The sequence below is a fragment of the Rousettus aegyptiacus genome, unplaced genomic scaffold (genome assembly GCF_014176215.1).
Source record: "Rousettus aegyptiacus isolate mRouAeg1 unplaced genomic scaffold, mRouAeg1.p scaffold_m13_p_4, whole genome shotgun sequence".
Classification (NCBI taxonomy): Eukaryota; Metazoa; Chordata; class Mammalia; order Chiroptera; family Pteropodidae; genus Rousettus; species Rousettus aegyptiacus.
The window spans coordinates 52,693,759-52,711,980 of record NW_023416307.1 but is presented as its reverse complement, the minus strand read 5'-3'; the positions used below and the strand labels follow the sequence as shown (position 1 = coordinate 52,711,980).

At 37.8% G+C, this 18,222-nt stretch overlaps 1 protein-coding gene across 4 annotated transcripts in view; it reads right to left on the bottom strand.

The window, feature by feature from the left end:
- Window positions 1–14,291: 14,291 nt before the first annotated feature.
- The window catches only part of MYLK (myosin light chain kinase), a 239,956-nt gene continuing 236,025 nt past the window's right edge, over window positions 14,292–18,222 (bottom strand). For 3 of the 4 annotated variants that reach the window (XM_016159354.2, XM_016159352.2, XM_016159353.2), the window contains exon 32: window positions 15,652–15,964. In XM_016159354.2, the coding sequence (XP_016014840.2) occupies window positions 15,708–15,964 (257 nt within the window). In that variant the 3' untranslated portion in view covers window positions 15,652–15,707. Of the gene's footprint in view, window positions 15,965–18,222 lie in introns of all 4 variants that reach the window. The other variant, XM_016159355.2, reaches the window with a different exon arrangement.

Sequence of the window (18,222 nt, the reverse complement as noted above, 5' to 3'; positions counted from 1 at the left end):
AGAGCGTTCAAGTGCATTTTCCATGTGAAGCCCAGTGGGCTCGTGCATTGCTCTAAGAGGACGAGGCTGAGGCTGTTAGGTGATGGGCTAAGGGTGAGGTGAGGAGTGGAGTGCGAGGCTTTACACCTCCAGTGCACCAAAACAGAGGGCCGTTGGCTAACATGGAAAACCTGCTTTCTGAGGGAAACTGGAACAGCTTGTAGAGAAAGTGCATCAACCAGCTGAACCCACTTTCTATTCACTGCTTTGTCTTAGGGTATTTTTAATTTGTAAAAGCCCCCTAACCATCAATTTTCACACACCCAAACATCGCTTTAAGTGAATGACTGCATATGTGGTGGTTTACAATATTTATTTATTCCAGCAAGTATTTGTGGATCATCTGCGAGGTTGCCTAGGGTTCATGGCACTAAATGAGACAGGTCCTCTGTCTCCCAGAGATTACATAGAGGGAGCCAGATGAAAATAAATGTTAGTGAAAAGTGATATCAGGAAGTTAACTGCAATAATAAATAGTGGTTTCGGCCAGAGTGAACATATTTCAGAAGTAGAATGATAAGATTTATTAATGTAAGGTAAACACGGGACACGCAGAGAGAAGTTTTAAAAGCAAGCCTTTATTGGGAGAGCGCTCCCGGGTGAGCTTCTTGCTCCAGAGAGGAGAGGGGCCAGAGAAGTCACGACCTGGGATGGGAGCGCGTAGTTTTCATAGGGTTATGTGGGGGTAGGGTATAGAATGGGGAATGTCAGTTGAGCATCGGGATTAGGGTGGTGGCGGATTAGGGCGAAGGTGCCAGGGCTTTAGGGTGGACCCTTGTCCTGATTCCGATGTCAAACTGGGAAGCCTCCAGGCAGATCCCGCACTGGCCTAACAGTTAATATTTAGATGTGTATGAAATAAAAGTCATTGTGAGCAACTCAAGAACTGAGTTGTAGAAGAGATTTTGAAAGTAGAAATCAGGAATTTTGTTTTTTCGTGTTGTTTGAAATCTTAGACGTCCAAATAGAGAGATCGAGTAGACAATTAGATTTAGACACTGAGGTTCAGGATAGAAGTGTGGACTAGAGATATAAATTTGAGAATCATCAGGGTGATGATGGTATTTAAAGGTATGAGACATGTAGAGATGGAGACCCAGAAACTAACCAATTGTCGGGGTCTCATCCTTTAAGGGCTTATAGAGTGTGTAGATACCCTGTTGCTTTATTTTCCTGACTTTAAAAAGCAAGTGGGTCTACTCAAATTACAGACTAATCAGTGGGAAAAAAATTTGTAAAATGAAGAAGTGAGCCATTTCGCAGAGCAAATAATCACTCATCCAAAAGCTTCTTTCATTCAATTGATTTTTCTTTTCAATATTGTTATGCCCGACTCGTATCTCCACGAACCACCAAGAAGCCGACACCGATGCAAGAGCAAGAGGGAGTTTATTTCAGACTCGAGTCCGGACCGCAGTTCGCACACCAACGCAGCAGTGAGTAGGAGGCGGTCCTGAACATGGGGCTTCAGGGGTATTTGAAGGGAAAAATCGTAAGCATGGGGAGTGATGTCTTGGCGTTAACAGGATTGGTACATCGAGCTTGTCGCTTAGAAGGATTGGCTGGGTGATGGCGCCAAGGAACAAGGCGGGGGAATTTGGAGAGTTACTTTCCATAGTTGCTCTGATTGGCTGAGTCTAGGGTGGGGTGATCGTCTCGCTATCTGCGGCTTTTCCGGGAACTGGCCTGTGCTTAAGATGGAGTCTTATACCTAAGATGGAGTCACTTTGGTCATTCAAATATAACCTGGGAAAATAGGGGGCAGGAATGTATAAAGCTCTGTCAGTTGGAAATCAATTTAAAACTCAGTGTATTTTCTTGCAATCGCTTAGGTGCAATTCCAGTCTGTTTTCTACAGTACACTCACAGTGATCTTTTCCAAATTTAAATTTGTTCATGTCTCCTTTACCCCTTCTCACTCCCTTAAGACATTTAAATGGCTTTTAATGGCACTTAAGATAAAATATAAAATATTTAACATAGCCTACAATAAAGTGCATGGTCTTGCCCTACCTACGTCTTCATTCTCATGTCACACTGTACTCTATCTTTAGCCATACTAGCCTTGTCAGTCAGTGAGCAATGCTCCTTTCTGCCACAGGGACTTTGACCAAATTATTACCTCTACTTAGAACAATCTAGCCCTCCTCCTCCTCCTCCTGATCACTTTCAATGAACTTCTGGAATAAATCATTCTTCCTGTGCTGTGGTCTTCGTGTACTTGTTTCATGACACACACTATAGTAATTTTATATTTATTCATGTGATTTCTCTTCCCAACTAGTCTATAAGTTTTATATCTATATAGTATGGATCAATCATAGTTTCTCTAGCAAAAGTAATTATGTCAAGACTTAGGACTTTTACAACAGAAGCAGAGCTCATCAAGGTCCTTTGAAATTGATATATCGATGCTAGTTTATATTGTCTGTCTTTTTTTGAGATCATTGAATATAAGAGGATATGCTCAATGTAATCACAAGAGGGAGGCAGAAAAAGCATCGGTATGTCAGTAGGGGTTGTGACTGCAGAAGAAAAGCAGAAAAAGATGCAATGTTTCTGGTTTCGAAAATGGAGGAAGGAGGCTTCTAGAATCTGGAAAACACAAGGAAATGGATTCTCCTTTCAGAAAGGAATGTAGCTCTCCAACATCTTGGTTTTACCCCGTAAGACCTGTATTGGACTTCTGACCTATAGAACTGTTAAGATAATAAATACCATATTGTTTTAAGCCACTAAGGTGTGGTAATTTGTTATAGCAGCAACTGGGAATCAATACACCTAATATTTCTATATTGGTATCAGTTGGAAAGCATTAGTGGAGATAAAACCTTTCACAATAAGGAAAGGTTCTATTTACCAGGAAAACATAACAATTTTAAACATGTATGCATACTTACATGCTCTCTGTGTTAATGTTCCAATTTTATGTAGAGAACTATAGAACATTATTGGGTGACATTAAGGAAGACCCAAATAACTGGAGAGATACTAGTTCATAGATTTAAAGACTTAATATATGGCAAAGATGACAGTTTTCCCCAAATTAAGTTATAAATTATATGCACTCGCAATCAAAATTTCATCAGGTAGTTTTTGTTTGTTTAGTTTGGTTTTTGTGGAACTCGACAAGCAGATTAAAAAAATTTTATATGGAAATGTAAAGGTCTAAAAATTGCCAAGGTATTGGGAGAACTTTTTTCATAAGATATAAAGATTTATTATTAATTATAGTAATTAAGACATAAGGCATAGGGATGGCACATAAACTGATGGAACAGAACAGAGAACCCAGGAGCAGACCCACACACACATAGAAATTTCCAGAGAAATTGTGCACAGTCAGTGAACCGAAAGGTAGACAGGCTGGCTCTTCTGCCTTACAGTACACCATTTTCTCTCTTTTCTGGTTTCTCTGCCTGAGATTAGGAATGGGGAGGGGATGTAATTCTGATCAGGCCTGTGCTATAGGCCAAACTATCTTCAAATCAGGAGATTGGGGGAGAGACCTCACTGCCATCTCCCATCTGGCCAATAAGAGAGAATCCTACAAGTGTATATTTGTGGTACCTGACCAACCATGAAAACAGCTGACATTGGATTCCCATTTGGCTGCGATCTATTTTCATTGTGCAAAACCTGGAGGAAATGCAAGGCAGATGATAGGATTCAGTCTCTAAATTCCACTCTAAACTTCCAGTTAGCTAGCCCATAGCCCGGCCAGGGATAGAACCTAACATGAAAAGGTTATATCAGATTCTTCTTTTGACAATTTGAACTTGGGGACACTGAGACCTGAGCGGATATGAAGAAAGGACAGCCTTTGTAAGAGACTGTAAGACAGTTGCCTCAGTACTTACTAATGACTTCCTGTGATCAGTTTTGGGCAGTAGGTCTCCTTATTAATGGTTAATGAACATACTGATGAAGATAAACCATATTTATGAACAAATACTCATTAAAAAGTACTTTAATGAGTATTTGTTCATTAAAAAAAGGATATCCATGATGGATATCCTTTTTTTTTTTTTTTTTTTTGCTGACTCAAAATATCACAGGTAAAAATAATAATATTGGCAGAGGTATAAGAACAAGGGTATTATTCAACTTTGCTACTGAAAGTATAGACAGATATGCCTGTCTGAGAGGCAACCTGGCAAGACATACCAAAACCTTAAAACTATGACTGTCACTTATTGGAATTTATCTTAAAGAATTTAGGACATGAAAAAAGATTTAGTTATAAAAGCTCATCACAATGTTATTTATAATATCGAACTGTTGGAAATAATCTAAATGTCCAGCAGTACAGAAAGGTTAAATTGTAATAAGGCTTAAAATAGGGCACTATTCAGATGTTAAAATAATTTTGCAGAAATTTACTTTCAAATGATTCAGCAAAAAAAAAAAAAAAGGATATGTGTGCAATAGCACAAGCATGAGAAATTGCGAACAAAAGGCAAATGTAGCAAAATGATGTGATTGTTAAGTCAGAAACTATGAAAGGTTTGAGATTTCTACTTTTTTTGCAAGCTAACAAGTTACCTCACCCCCGCCCCAACCCCACACATTTTTCTTTTTGGTAGTGGGGAGAGATCCAGATTTCCCCAAGAGACGCAGCTGCTATTTCTTGGAACCTTCCTTCTGAAGAACAGCCTCAAGCCATTGTTTTCTCTTTTTGATCCAGCCCAAGTGCCAGCTACTTGTGATGAGGGAGCTGGCTTCTTCTCCCAAACACTTCAATCAGAAAATGTTCTCTTCTTTTGAACACCATGGGGCGTGGATAAGATCAGGATGGGGCCTGACTTCTGTGGGAGGAGTGTGGCATTTTCCGGGAAGGGAAACAGGGCAGGCTTGAGCCCTCAGGGTGGGTGTACTTTGCAGCTTTGGCTTCCTGAGCATGCACGCTAGTTTGGATCTGAATGGCAAAAGCAGCAGCCAGAGTAACATCTTATGTTGATTTCAAAGCCCCTTACACAGAGTAACATAGTGAGTGCCAGTTGGTACCTGTACATACAGAGGGGTTCATTACAGGAGACGAACCCCCAAATTAGGAAACTCTGATGTTGCATATGACTGCTGGTGACTCGCCTATCCTCCTTGTAGAGAGAGAGAAACCTTTTTCCTAGAATGTAAGCAAGTCCTCTCCAGGAAAGGAAGAAAAGGTCTTTATCTTTATGAATTCTGGGCAGCTCAAGGGAGGAAAACAGGTTTAAGCTTTACTACCCTGGAATGGCTCTGTAGAGGAGGAAAAAAGACTTTTCCTCTACCCTCTTAGGTATTATAGCTGAGGCCCGGCAAACTGAACTGACAAAAGACAGATTAACAGAAGGTTTGTTTCATATGTGTTTGGGGATGCAGCTCACAGAAACAAGGTGAAAACCCTAAAGAGGTGGTCAGACCTGGAGGCATATATACCATTTTAACAAAGAGCAATAAATTATGGAGAAATGACAAGACAAAGGAAAGGGTTTAGGTTTAATAGATGGTAAATTGTGAAAAGGTAAATATGTATATGGGGAAAACAAATGGAAGATAAAGGTTATTTTTAATAAAGTTTGTGATGTAGTTGCAATCTCTGGGCTGAGTTTAGAGTCATGTCTGGTGATTCAGAGTTCTGCTCTTCCCGGTATGAGGGAGGGGTAGGGAACATTCACAGAGGGAAATTTACGCCCTGCTTTTAGGCAAATAGGGAGAGAATAAAGAGATTTTTCTGCATCTGCTATTTCTCAATTGTCTTCGCTCAAAATAGTCCTTATGCAAAAGTAGCATATTTTGGGGTGGCAGCTTCTTATACAAACATTCTTGAATTGGTTGTAAATGCTTTTGATCAGAAGACCTGAATTGTGCAGAAAAATGAGATGTTAAAGTGAATCATCTCCCAACAGTAATTCTACATGAAAGGTTTAGGGTGTTCATTAAATTGCTCTATCAAACTCTAAGTTTGAAAAAAATAAAATGAAAGTTGGGGAAATAATAATGCAGCCTGTATTTGACATGGAAATTGTTTAGAATATATTAGGTAGAAAAGTGGATTATACATGGTGAGTAGTAAAATCTCATTTTTCGAATAGGTATAAGCAATATATATCTACAGAGAAAAAAAAATCTGGAAGGGGATATACTATTATATTGTTCACATTTATCTTTGATAGAGTAAGAGCATCAAGTTTAAAAAAAAATTTTTTTTTGCCTTTATGTATTTTGCTTTTTCTCCAATGAGCGGTTTTATGAGTAAAATTTTTTCTTTATCAAAACCTATAATCCTTTTTTGTTTTTCTGTCTTCTAATGAAGGTAGATATCAGTGACTCTTCCCCTAACCATGTCCCCCCCCCCCCCCCGCCCCATCCTATTCTGGATATACTTAAACTGCTCTGCAGAAAGGGAAGGGAAGAGATAAAGATAAAGACAGCATGTGGAGAATAAAGGCAAGAGAAGAGATTTAAAAGAAGAAACAAGCCTGGGAGTATTTTTCAATATAAATTTCTGATCAGTATAAATTCCCTTATTTACCTTCCTTACAAAAGGGAGTAAGTTGCTTGATATTTTTGTATGAGCGGAATTTTTGGTGAGAAACTCAAAGAAAAGGAAGAGGAGACTACAGCAATACGGGTGATATTTTGGGTGCCGCCTGGGATTTTCAAACTAAAGTGCACTGCCTATCTATATTTAGGATTAAATCATCACCTAGAAGAGCAGTTCTCAAGCTCTTAAAAATTATTGTATCAAGAATCTTAAAGAGCTTTTATTTATGTGGGTTATAACTATTCGATATTATCCATATTAGAAATTAAAACTAAGAAAATTTTAAACTGCAAGAATACATAATCCATCAGAGTGATGTCATCATCACACATCAAGCTTTCTCTAAGTACGAGACAAATTTAAATAAAAACTTAGGGAAATAATTATGCAGAGATGTATTTGGTAAAATATAGACGTATTTGAAAAACCCACTCTACATTTGTGAGTGAACAAGAGTGAAAAAGGCAAATAATAAGTTTGTATTTTTATTAAAAGAATATTGTCCTCACATTCCTCTTGAAAGAGTCTTAGGGAGCCCCAGAGTCCTTAACCACACTCTGAGAACCACTGATCTAGGGAACTAATGGTTCATTAGGTAGGATGCAGACTTCCACTTCTGGTCTGTTTTCTCTGTTCTCTAGTATCCTGTCATTTGCATTTTGAACCTCTTCTACTCTTAACTTTTCTTGCCTATTTGTTGCCTTTTTGTTCTAGGAGATTTTTATAATTTTGTCTTCTACTCTAATTCTTTGAATGCTTGTTTATTTCTTTAATAAATCACCTCCTGTTTTCATTTCTTGGATGCAATATTTTAATATTGTAACTCTTTGAAGATATTAATTATTGTCTTCTTTTTTCTTTACGATCTCTATTCCAAGTTTTTCTAATGTTTGTCCTCTATCTTTTGTGTTAGAGACTTGTCTCAAATGTCTGATGGCATTTGACTGTTTGACTGTATTTAAGAGTGAGGTACTAAAAACCGAAGCTCCTGTCTAGGTGGGGCCTGTTGACTGTGGACCTTGCTATAAAATGCTGAGTCGCTAGAATGACTTTAGAATGATTATACAAATCCATGATATGCAGAATTCAGTCAGATATCATTTTAATGTCTCTAGACTGTGGCCCTACCACAAAGAAGGATATAAAAGCATTTTGGGATTCTACCAAATCTAAAAAGTTTTCAATAGACTTAAAAATACTAAGGATCCGAGGGAACAGCCTTTTGTATCTGTAGAGGTAAATGGAAAATGTGTAGATATCTAAGGAAACGTAAAAAATGTAAAATTAATAATGTAAAGAAAAAAGTAAGCTACAATCTTATTGGAAGTCTTATTGACTTCCAGAAATAAAGGGACATTTAGGACTTAAACCCAATGGCTGGCTTTTAGAGTTCAAAACATAGTGATTAGAAGAAGGGACTTAGCTTGGCAGTCAGTGTAGTATTTGGAATATTATTATAGTGTCATATTAGTAAAAATAATACCAAGGTTTCCTATTAGCTCCAGGTCTCATGACCAGTTGAAGTCTGGTTAAAAAGCAAAGTCAGTCAGCTCAGAAGCAAATGTTCCCCCAAGGGGAAGATAATGTTCCTTTAAGTGAACAAATTTCTTTAATTTTATAGAATTTAGAGTTTAGTAAAGCAATGAAGTAAATCAAACCTACAGTACTAAAATGTTAATAAAATTCTTGTTATTTCTAATGTTTATGAGATTTAGGCATGCTAGAGAACAGGTTAATCTGATTCCAATTTAAAGTAGAAATTGTGTATCTGATTTAGATTGGGATTCAAAGTTGAACTCTTATTAAATTGATAAACTATATTGGGCATTTGACAGAAATTAAGTTGCATTGTGTTTATAAATTTAATTTATGAGATGTTTTACTTGAGGAGGTATTTACTAGGGATTTTTTCTTGGCAAGTTTGTCATAAAACAATTTAAAAATTGAAAATGAAAATGAAATGTATTCATTACATTAAGTTTTAAAGAAGCTTAAAAATCTTTAAGGAAATTAATTAGGAGTGATAAACCTTCTTAAGAATGAATATTATATCTTGGTAGATTTATAAATCTACCAAATCAGATCTGGAAATTGAATTTAAAGGCTTAAGGAGGAACTAGGTTTTAAAATTATAACATTAATAGGTGAAATATTAATTTAAAAACCCCAGAATAGTTTCTGAATAATCTTTTTTTGTGCACAAAAATTACCCTCAAATCCACATTGACAATTTGACTGTTTTATTGAGAAATCATTGCATATGTGAATTATCTTTCCGGATAGTCAAATTAAAAAAAAAAACATCTTCCAGTCTCCTGCAGAAATAGCTTGCAGCAGCAGGGCTGGTTTCATGGGTACACGACCTGTGCAATTGCACAGGTACCCACATTTAGAGAGACCTCACACTGGTTTTAATGCTCTGCTGTCACTGTCTTGAAATTCTTACTACTTTTTAAACAAGGGGCCCCACATTTTTATTTTGCACTAGGCCCTGTGAATTATGTGGCTGGTTCTGCCTGGCAGGCAGAGTTCTGGCAGCTACAGAGTGGGAGACAGCTGGAGTTTCAAGGTTCCTTACGTAGATCCCCGCCCCCATCCCTGTGTTTTCTGAGTTGCCTCCTTTCCATCGTCTGTTGTGCCTGTTGTCCACCAGCCCATTATTTCTCTGGTTTAACTTTAAAATCTCCCCTGTTCTGCCAAGGTTGGGGAGGGACTTTCAGAGGGCTAAAGGAGGAGATGGAGAGCTAGCGGGTGGAGCAGGGGCGAGTGGGTAGGGGAGTGGGGATAGGGGTGGGGAGAGTCTGTTTAATTCCTCTACTTTTGCCTAGCTCTGTGGCAGGACTCGGCTTGCTTTCTGAGTCTTTCTCCCTTGCAGACAGTCGTAGAGTGGAAAAAATTGCAACTTCAAATCAATTCCCAATTATTCTACCCCCCAATCTTTTTAACAACTCAAGTCTACCATACCGCCTCTCTCATTCTTTACCCTTGCGGGTTTATGCCCCTTGTCCATTTACTTTCGTTTTAGTGAGGTTTTCGGGAGATAGGAGACAGACGCAAGTGTTCAATCTGCCATATATGACCACTATCTCAATTTAGTTTCTACGGCAACAACTAGTCTTCCTTTTGGCATCCCATTTTTGTTTGTTTATATAATACTTAAATTATGTAATTATGATTATGAGTAGACCTGGCATAAATTTAAGAACAAACCCAACTGACGCTTGGTAGATATACAACTCAGTGGGAACAGAAGTATGTGGGCATCAGTTAATTTATTTTACAGAGGAAATGAACATTATGGTTAGGTTGCACAATTGGATTAAATGGAGATGAGTTAATGGAGCTTTTGCTTTAAATAAAGTGAATATAAGACATTTCATAAAGAGAGTTCATTATTGAAAGTCCAACAATTTGGCTTCTTGGTAAACCAATTTAATTTTAAAGGTTATCTGTCTTAAAAAATTAAAACGGGCAAATGCTTTTCCAGAACCAGGCTCTTTTCTGCACTTCAAGGGTACTGTCAAAGTTTGATGAGTTCAGACTGACCTCTTGGACTCTGGACCCTTGTCTGTCCTGATAGCCGCAGCCTACCTCTGCCTTGATCTCCTCATTGGACTTTTGATCTGCTTTGACCTTAAAGATCTTGGTTTGCAGCAGTGAACTGACACCTTATAATTCCTCTGAGGCTCCCCTTCATAGGTACCTGGTTCCTCTAGTCCCAGGGGATTCTTTAGGGCAAAACTGACTTGCCTTCCTATTGGCTTCCTCCTTTGCAAGAAGTCAGGTTTCAGCTTCTCTGCTCTAACTCAGTTACCCACTCATCTATTTGCTTTCCATCTTCCAAACTTCTAATATTTTTTCTTCTGTCTTCTCTCATATATGTAGCTTTAAAAAAATTATTATTCTCCTACTCAGTTTAATGGGAGTTCTGAGGAGAACGGAATTACTGCTTTAGTAGTTCATGTTTGGCCTTCTACTATTGTGGCTTCCCATTTTTAAACCCTGATCTCCTGGTTCTCTAGAAAATAGCAGCCTCCATTTTGAGCCTTCTAGACAATTTAAAAAAGATATCTAACCAGCCTTTTCCTGGGACTGCACAGCAGAGCCCTATTTGATCTGTGGTTAATGTGCTCTTAGAAACAAGTCAATGCAAATTCGCTTTTATAAATATCAATTAAAAGTTAGGGAACTTTTTAGGATAAAGGTTAAGTGCGGTTTGTTTGAAGTCAAGCTTACCTGAGAAATTTCCTCTTGATTGGAAAATAAGACTCATAAGGTCAGATGAGCTTTTCTCCTTTGGCTATGAAGAGAGTATTTGGACTGGGAGTTAAAATTTCCTTAGAACAAGAGGGCGGTTGTAGCATTTCCTAATCACAGCAATTAGTTTTTGTACAATTGCATGGGCACTTTAAATTTCAAAGATGCTTTATTGGAAGGCGGGTAGAATTTAAATAATTCTTTTCATTTGTTTCTGCAGAAGTATAATCAGTTCCTTGAGGACTGTCAGAGAATATATCTGATGTATCTTACATCTCTGAGTGCCACAATAAGGGCTTACCATAAGGATGAAGCGACTGCGTGTAAGCTCATTTAACTTTTATAACAAACTATGAGGTAGGAACTATCGTTACTCTGATTTCATAGGTGAGAAACCCGAGGCATGAGTTACACAGCTCCAATAAGAGGTACAACTGGAGTGGCTTTCCTTGGCTGATTAATTATGCTGGCTAGCTCCTACCCTCGTATCCTGCAGCATTTGCCTTCAATGAACAGGTAACGTGCTTTCTGGAGAGACAGATATGGGACTTTTTGGAGTTTACAAAGTAGGTTGTATGACCGCTTGCTAATAAATGTTTGATTAATTTGTACCGCGGTTATCTTCCACTGTAACATACTACCTGGAGAAAGGCTGTGGTGAAGCCCAATAGCTCAACATATATCTTGACTGCCGGAGGCTACTGAAGTCTGCCCAAAAGAAGCTAATAAATATGAATGACCAAACAGGTTAATTTGTAACCTCCTTCTTCCTTAGTTATCTCTAACTGGAAGAAATCTCGTCCTAGAGAGTTAAATAATGTAAAGATTTATCACATGCTTCTGTGTGGCCACTATTGGGGCTACAGTCTCTGACACGAAGCCCTCCTTGCAATGTGTGAGCATTGAGAACACAGGCAAAGCCTAGGGGCTAAAATTTGAAACAACTAGCAGTTAGAAATTTAATATTGTCTCCAAGCACTGTAGCTCTCCTGGGTATGTCCAATTCCAGCGGGAAGGGAATAATCATAGCTGTCAAGACAGCCCCTCCACCTATTTCTGGTTCACTGTCGAGGAAATCGTGCCCCAGCGACCCTTTCTCTCTCTGTCTGCATCTATCTCATATGTCCCCATAGGATGCTCCCCTATCTCAAGTAGCTCCAAGTTCCAAAAACACAGGAGAGTTTTGTCTTAGCTGATTGTTTCACAACACAAGTCATCTGGTAATTAGTTGCTTGTGAATTACAGATCTATTTAGATTTTGTGGTAAGAAGCACAGAACTGGTATTTTTTAAAATGTCTTAAAAAGTGAAAAGTATATATGAATATAATTAATCAAGAACAATAATCTAAGTATTGAGGCTATACAATCTCACACAATCGATGACACTCTACACCACACTCCCCAGACTTACTTCACACAAACTTTTAAGTTTTAATTTCACAGTAATTTGAAAAGTGATACATACAGTTGAGGTAAAATTTAGAGTTTTTTTCTTCTGAGTTGATCTAGAACAGGGCAGTCTGATAGAACTTACAGAACATTCTAATCTGTGCTAATAAGGTAGGCATTAGTCACGTGTGACGAATGCACAATTGAAATGTGGCCAGTGCAACTGAGGAACTGAATTTTAAATTTTAGTTATTTAAATTTAAATAGCAACTTATGACTCATGGTTACCATATTGATCAGAACAGATCTAGAATATGGAGATGACCTTATAACAGGATTGTCTAGGTTATGTTGCAGCCACAAAGAACCCTAAAATTTTGGTGATTTATAAGAACAAAGGTTTATTTCTTGCTTGTGTTACCCATTTGGAGTTGGCTGGGGACTCAGGTGGATAAAGCAGCCACCATCTCACATTGGCAGTCATTATGGAGAGTTTTGCACCAGCACTTAAATGCTCTGGCTCGGACGGGATGCATATCACTTCTGCTCACAGCTCACTGACCAGGACAAGTCACACAGTCCCACTTAGCCAGGGAGCCAGGGGTGCCAACCTATGTGCCAGGGGCAAATAGCCTCAGTAATGACTGGCCACAGACATTAGTTTCCCTGTTAAAATGCGGAGGAGTTCCCAAGGGATAGAAAAAGTAGTATTACTTGCATTTTCTTGAAAAGTGGAGAATTGTGTTTTATTAGAGTTCAATTATCCTTCACATCCTTGATACTCATTGTGCGGCTTTATTAAAAACAGGTAAGATGTGAAAAGTAACTCAAACATTTTGATAGAGAGACTTTATATAAATTATGTTAGAGCTGATAATAGTCAGCATGTCTTTTAGTTATACATAGGAATATCATTTAATATGAAGCTGTACGATGTAAGGAACAATCAATGGATTGTTCTTTTTATGTTTGGGATGAAAATGGAATGGAAGAAAATGTATGTTACTTTTCCTGGTGCAGAATATATATGGTACATTTTTCCCTAGCAGGGAATAATAAGTCCTTTTCTTTCTTTTAAAGTAATTTTCTTACTAGGAATATTTGTAGTGGTTGCCTAAAAAAAAAAAAAGATGAAAAAATTAAATATTTATTAGCTGGACAATAGATTCTTTCCAGACTACACTGTGGAATCACAGAATCGTCTAGTCTAACACGAATGGCATGTCTTGAGTCTTTCTAGATTATCTACAATATCGTTTGGACACTCAAGACATAGGGGAGTCACTATCTTCTATCTGATAACAAATGTCCTATAAAGCAGAAGTGACAGTATCCTGATAAGAAATGCTTCGATATCAAGACATGGAAAGATAGCACTTGACTGCTAATAATAAATTACACCAACGTTACAAATGAAAACTAAGATGATGATTATTTTTTCATGTGCTGAAAATGTCATAAGATTATAAGACTACTACAGATATGTAGAATGTAATTGAACCAAACTGATGCTTGAGAGAAATTTTGAACTAAACATGCAAATTAGGCTACCTTGTATAAATAACAACTAAGTCATTCTGCCCTTAGCAAAACACAATCACATAAGCCATTTATGGAGCACAGCATTTGTTTTCAGGTTCCAAGATCTATCTGGGTAGTCAGTCTACAATTGGTGGCATAGGACGAAAGAGAAGGCTACAAAGACTGAACAAAAAACATGCACTGTGGTTTCCTTTATTTAAAAATTGTGAGCTAACTACAGCTGTAGTGTTCTCATTTACCATTCTGATGGCATAATAAACTGGGAGAACATTAACACAATTTCAAGAAGGCATTAGAAACTTATAAACAAACGTACACACTACACATGCACGCACACATACAACATACACGCACACAAAGATTATAGTAAACAAAAGTGATGAAAAAAGCTCTGAATGCTCTAAATCAAATTAAAAACCCTTTGTTATAATAAACTGTGGCAATACTGTGGCTGTTATGAAAAATATTATAACTGTTTAAAAAGCAAACAAAATACTGGCAATTTGAAACCAGCAGCAAAAAGCAGATAAGATAGATGACTGGAAGATAATAAAAGACTAAGTAATATCAAAATACTAATGTTGATACTGTGTAGGATTGCACTGAAGTAATATAAAGTTAGTTCTTAAGGAACTGTTAAAAAGTCCCTTGAAATATTAAATTGCTGCACTTTACAAACAGTGGAAAAGAAAAAAGTATTTGGAATGTTACACACACACGCAGAGGAAATGTATTAGGCATATCAGTTTATGGTCTTTGTTTATGACCTTCAAAAAGTTTTAAAAGAAAATTTTAAGTGCCAATGTAGTGAAACAAAGTTAAAAATTCCTAAAGATGCAAGTCTGAGTGCATTTATCAGATCTAAGAACATAGTTCAAGGTTGGGGGCAAGGCATGATTGATGCACATTCAAGGAAAAAAAACAAAAACAAAAACATGGTGGAACCCATAATGGAAGAAGAGTTCTCTGCAGAGTGTTTAGAATCAAAGTGTTTTAAACTCAGACTATCCTGACTCCAAAGTATGTAGAGTTCTACAGCTTTTCATCAGTTGAAATGTTTCATAGTGGCCAATAAATAATCAAAACTACCTTTTCAGCAAACTGGTTTTTTTACACAAACACAAAAATCTTTACCATGCAGGCAGAGCTGATATTCTGTAACAGCACAAATATGAATCCTGGTTTCAGAAGAAAAGCACATTAACAAAGATTTTTTTTCACAGGTTCTTATAAAAATGTCTGAAGCTGCTAGACATCTGCAAAGAGGGGATAAGTTTAGATTTCTTACGGATTTGGGAAGAAAGAAGATCCTATTTTCCTAAGGAAGCCAGCATCCATGAGCAAGAAACCTGTCTTCAAAATCTAAGAAATGTAATGTCCTTAATGCTTAAACTCATGGCAAGTTCAGATCCAGGAAAACTGTCAGGTAGAATGGGCGAAGTGAAAAGTCTGAATGTCTCCACATATTTTGGAATAAAATGTGTCTCGTAAGTTAAAATGGCTCAACTGCTTTCAGAATGAAGTGCGGCAGTACTGGAGAAGGCCCAGTCTCTGGGGTAAGGAGCTGGGAGAGACTTCTACCTCCAGGGACCCTCTGGGCTGAGCGGTGACCACAGGGCCTTATTTTTCATGAATGCTTTCAGTTAGGGAATTTGTGATTTTGCCCAGAAAAATGTATCTTTTGGTTACTTTGTCTCTAAAATCAATTGCAAGTTATTGGTGATTTCCCAAAATGAAATCAAGCTGGACTACGATCTTAAGGGGCCAGCTAATTCAAATTAATGCCATCAATGACGCTGCTAGATATCAACTGCTGTTGCTGAAGAATCAACCCCCAAATGGCCTAACTAGATAATCTATCACACTAGGTGTTTTTACTATCTTGGATTTTTTGAGCTTTAAAGAAATAGTCTTTGTAATATGACTTAGAAACTGCTTCTCTCTGGCTTTGTTTCACTCTTCCTCTTCCTCTTCTTCCTCTTCCCCTTCCCCTTCTCCTTCCTCCATGGTTTCCACAATGAGCTCGGCTGTGCAGGTGGCTTCTCCAAGACTGTTGACAGCCTTGCAGGTGTACTTGGCATCGTCATCCCCGCAAACGTCGCTAATGATTAAAGAGCAGTTCCCATCCTCATCGTAGTCTATCTGGAAGTGGCGAGACTCCCTGATCGATTGGTCATCTTTGAACCAGACAACCTCAGGGTCTGGGTATCCTGCATCACAGGGAGAGAACACAAGTAGCAGAAACTGTTTTTTAGACTTTTTTGTCAATTCATGCAAGCAACTCCCAAGCTACCTCTATTGATTAAGGTGGTCAAGGAAAAAAAATTATGATGTTGGCTTTCAGCATCTGTTTTGATATTTACATTTGAATATGGGCATGTATGATAAATACTAATATCTGAAACACCACATAAAGTAATTTGCAATCATCCCATTTCCCATCCATGTGGGGTTGGCACCACCTCCCATCTTTATACAGAAAGAGAGTACTACCTGGAACGCTGCTCCATCTCCAACTACACACCTAGAGCTATATGTTTTGGGATGAAAATAAATTCATCTTGTATAAAAGTTGAACTTAAATAAATTTAAACAAAAAAAAATAAGATTCAGAATAAATGGGCAGAAGGGATCTTTTGGGGGTGATGAAAATGTTCTAAAATTGGATCGTGGCGATGATTTGCAATTCTATAAATTTACTAAAAATAACAGAATTGTACCTTAAAATGAGTGAATTCTATAGTAAGTAAATTATAACTCAAAGCTGATAACAGTTCTATAAAGCATAAGTTAGAAGAGCTGATAATATTGTGAAGAAAAAGACAGCAATATTTGTCTTACTTTGAATCAAGGAAAGATAATCTATGATAATCTACCTGTAGATAACTGAAAATTGACCATATCGATTAGCCTCATTTTATGAATTAATCATGTTTCTGCAAAGTTTAGCATTTATGTATACATGTAGTATGCCTCTAAAATATATCCTAATTCTAATTGATTTGTTCTTAAATTGCAGGGATATATTCTTACAGGAAAGAAAAAATTGTAGTTCCAACCAGAATAAAAATTACATACAAGAATTTAAGTATTCTAACATTCTTTTAAGAATTTTGTTTTAATCAAGAGTCCAAATGCTTTAATTTCTCTTCAGTACTCCAAAGTTATGCAAATGCCAAATAAATAATCCCAAAGAGAAAAGTAAGTACAAAGATGACAATCATAATTTTTTTTTTTAAAAAATAGAAAAAAGAAAGAACTTCAGAAGACTCGAAGACAATGGTGATGGTGGAGTTATAAGCAGTGGCCCAGAGCTTTCAGTAGAACTCCCAATCTGAGTACTTCCACACTAGCAAAGGAAGCACATCACATTGTTTTTTAGAATGAAAAGAGAAAAAGATTATGGTGGGCAAGGCATTTATAAGTCATTTTGATAATATAATGACACAGGAGAAACATTGTTTTTTCACTCTTTAGGTTACTTTACCCAAAAGGCATTATCTAGTCACACTGCTGGAGAATCTTACAAAGTAGGAGGCATGGTTTGTTCTGACTGCTGTCCTATGCTATGCAATCTTGGGAAAGTTGCTAAATGAACATCTGAGCTTTATTTGGTCAGACCAAAATGGGAGATAACACTACACTCTAGTTGGCCCACAACAGTCACAGGCTTGAAGCCTATCTTGGCTTGCTCTTTATCTTTCTAATTCTAGTCTAATTGCAGTCTGTGGAAACTGAAATGCCTTGTGTCACCAACACTGCTAATTTCTCAGGTGCTATGCTAAGATCCCTTAAGGTCCCTTGAGCTCTAAAAACTCGTGATTCTATAGGTATGTTATCCCTGGCAGGCAGAGACACACAGAGAAGAATGGGTCCCTCATTTGAAGTCACGCTACATGCTCTCTTCCTGCACTTATAAACTCCACAGCTTTTCCCTTGACTCCATGACATCTTCGAAACACTTAAAAGGTTTCCCCTTTTCACATATATCATCTCACAGAATCCCCAGAGCCACTCAGGGCATTAGACTTTACCTTACAGGTGAGAACCTGAGGTTTAGAAGTTAGATCACCACCCAAGGTCACTCAGCCCTTTGATAAGAGGCAGAGCTGCCAATTTCACATCCTACACTCTTTGAGAGCCTCTTGTGGGTACAACCTTCACAGAAGCTTGCAAAATTCATTTCATTAAATACATTCCATAGCCAAATACATCCATGAGAAATCACTTTTAACCTGGGTCAAGTGGCTGATGTAAGTGAAATATCAAATGTGTCCACAGGTGAGTCATGAATGGCAGTAACCTGGAGGCAGAGTGGAGGATCAGGGCCAACCCCTTCTAATTCAGTTTTCCTTCTAGCCTGACTGCTCCTAATTGCTCTCAGGCTGCCCAGAACTGACATCTTGCCCAGACCACACAGTCAGGGCCCACCAGCCAGTCAAACCCCTTTTGTAGTAAAGGGAAGAAG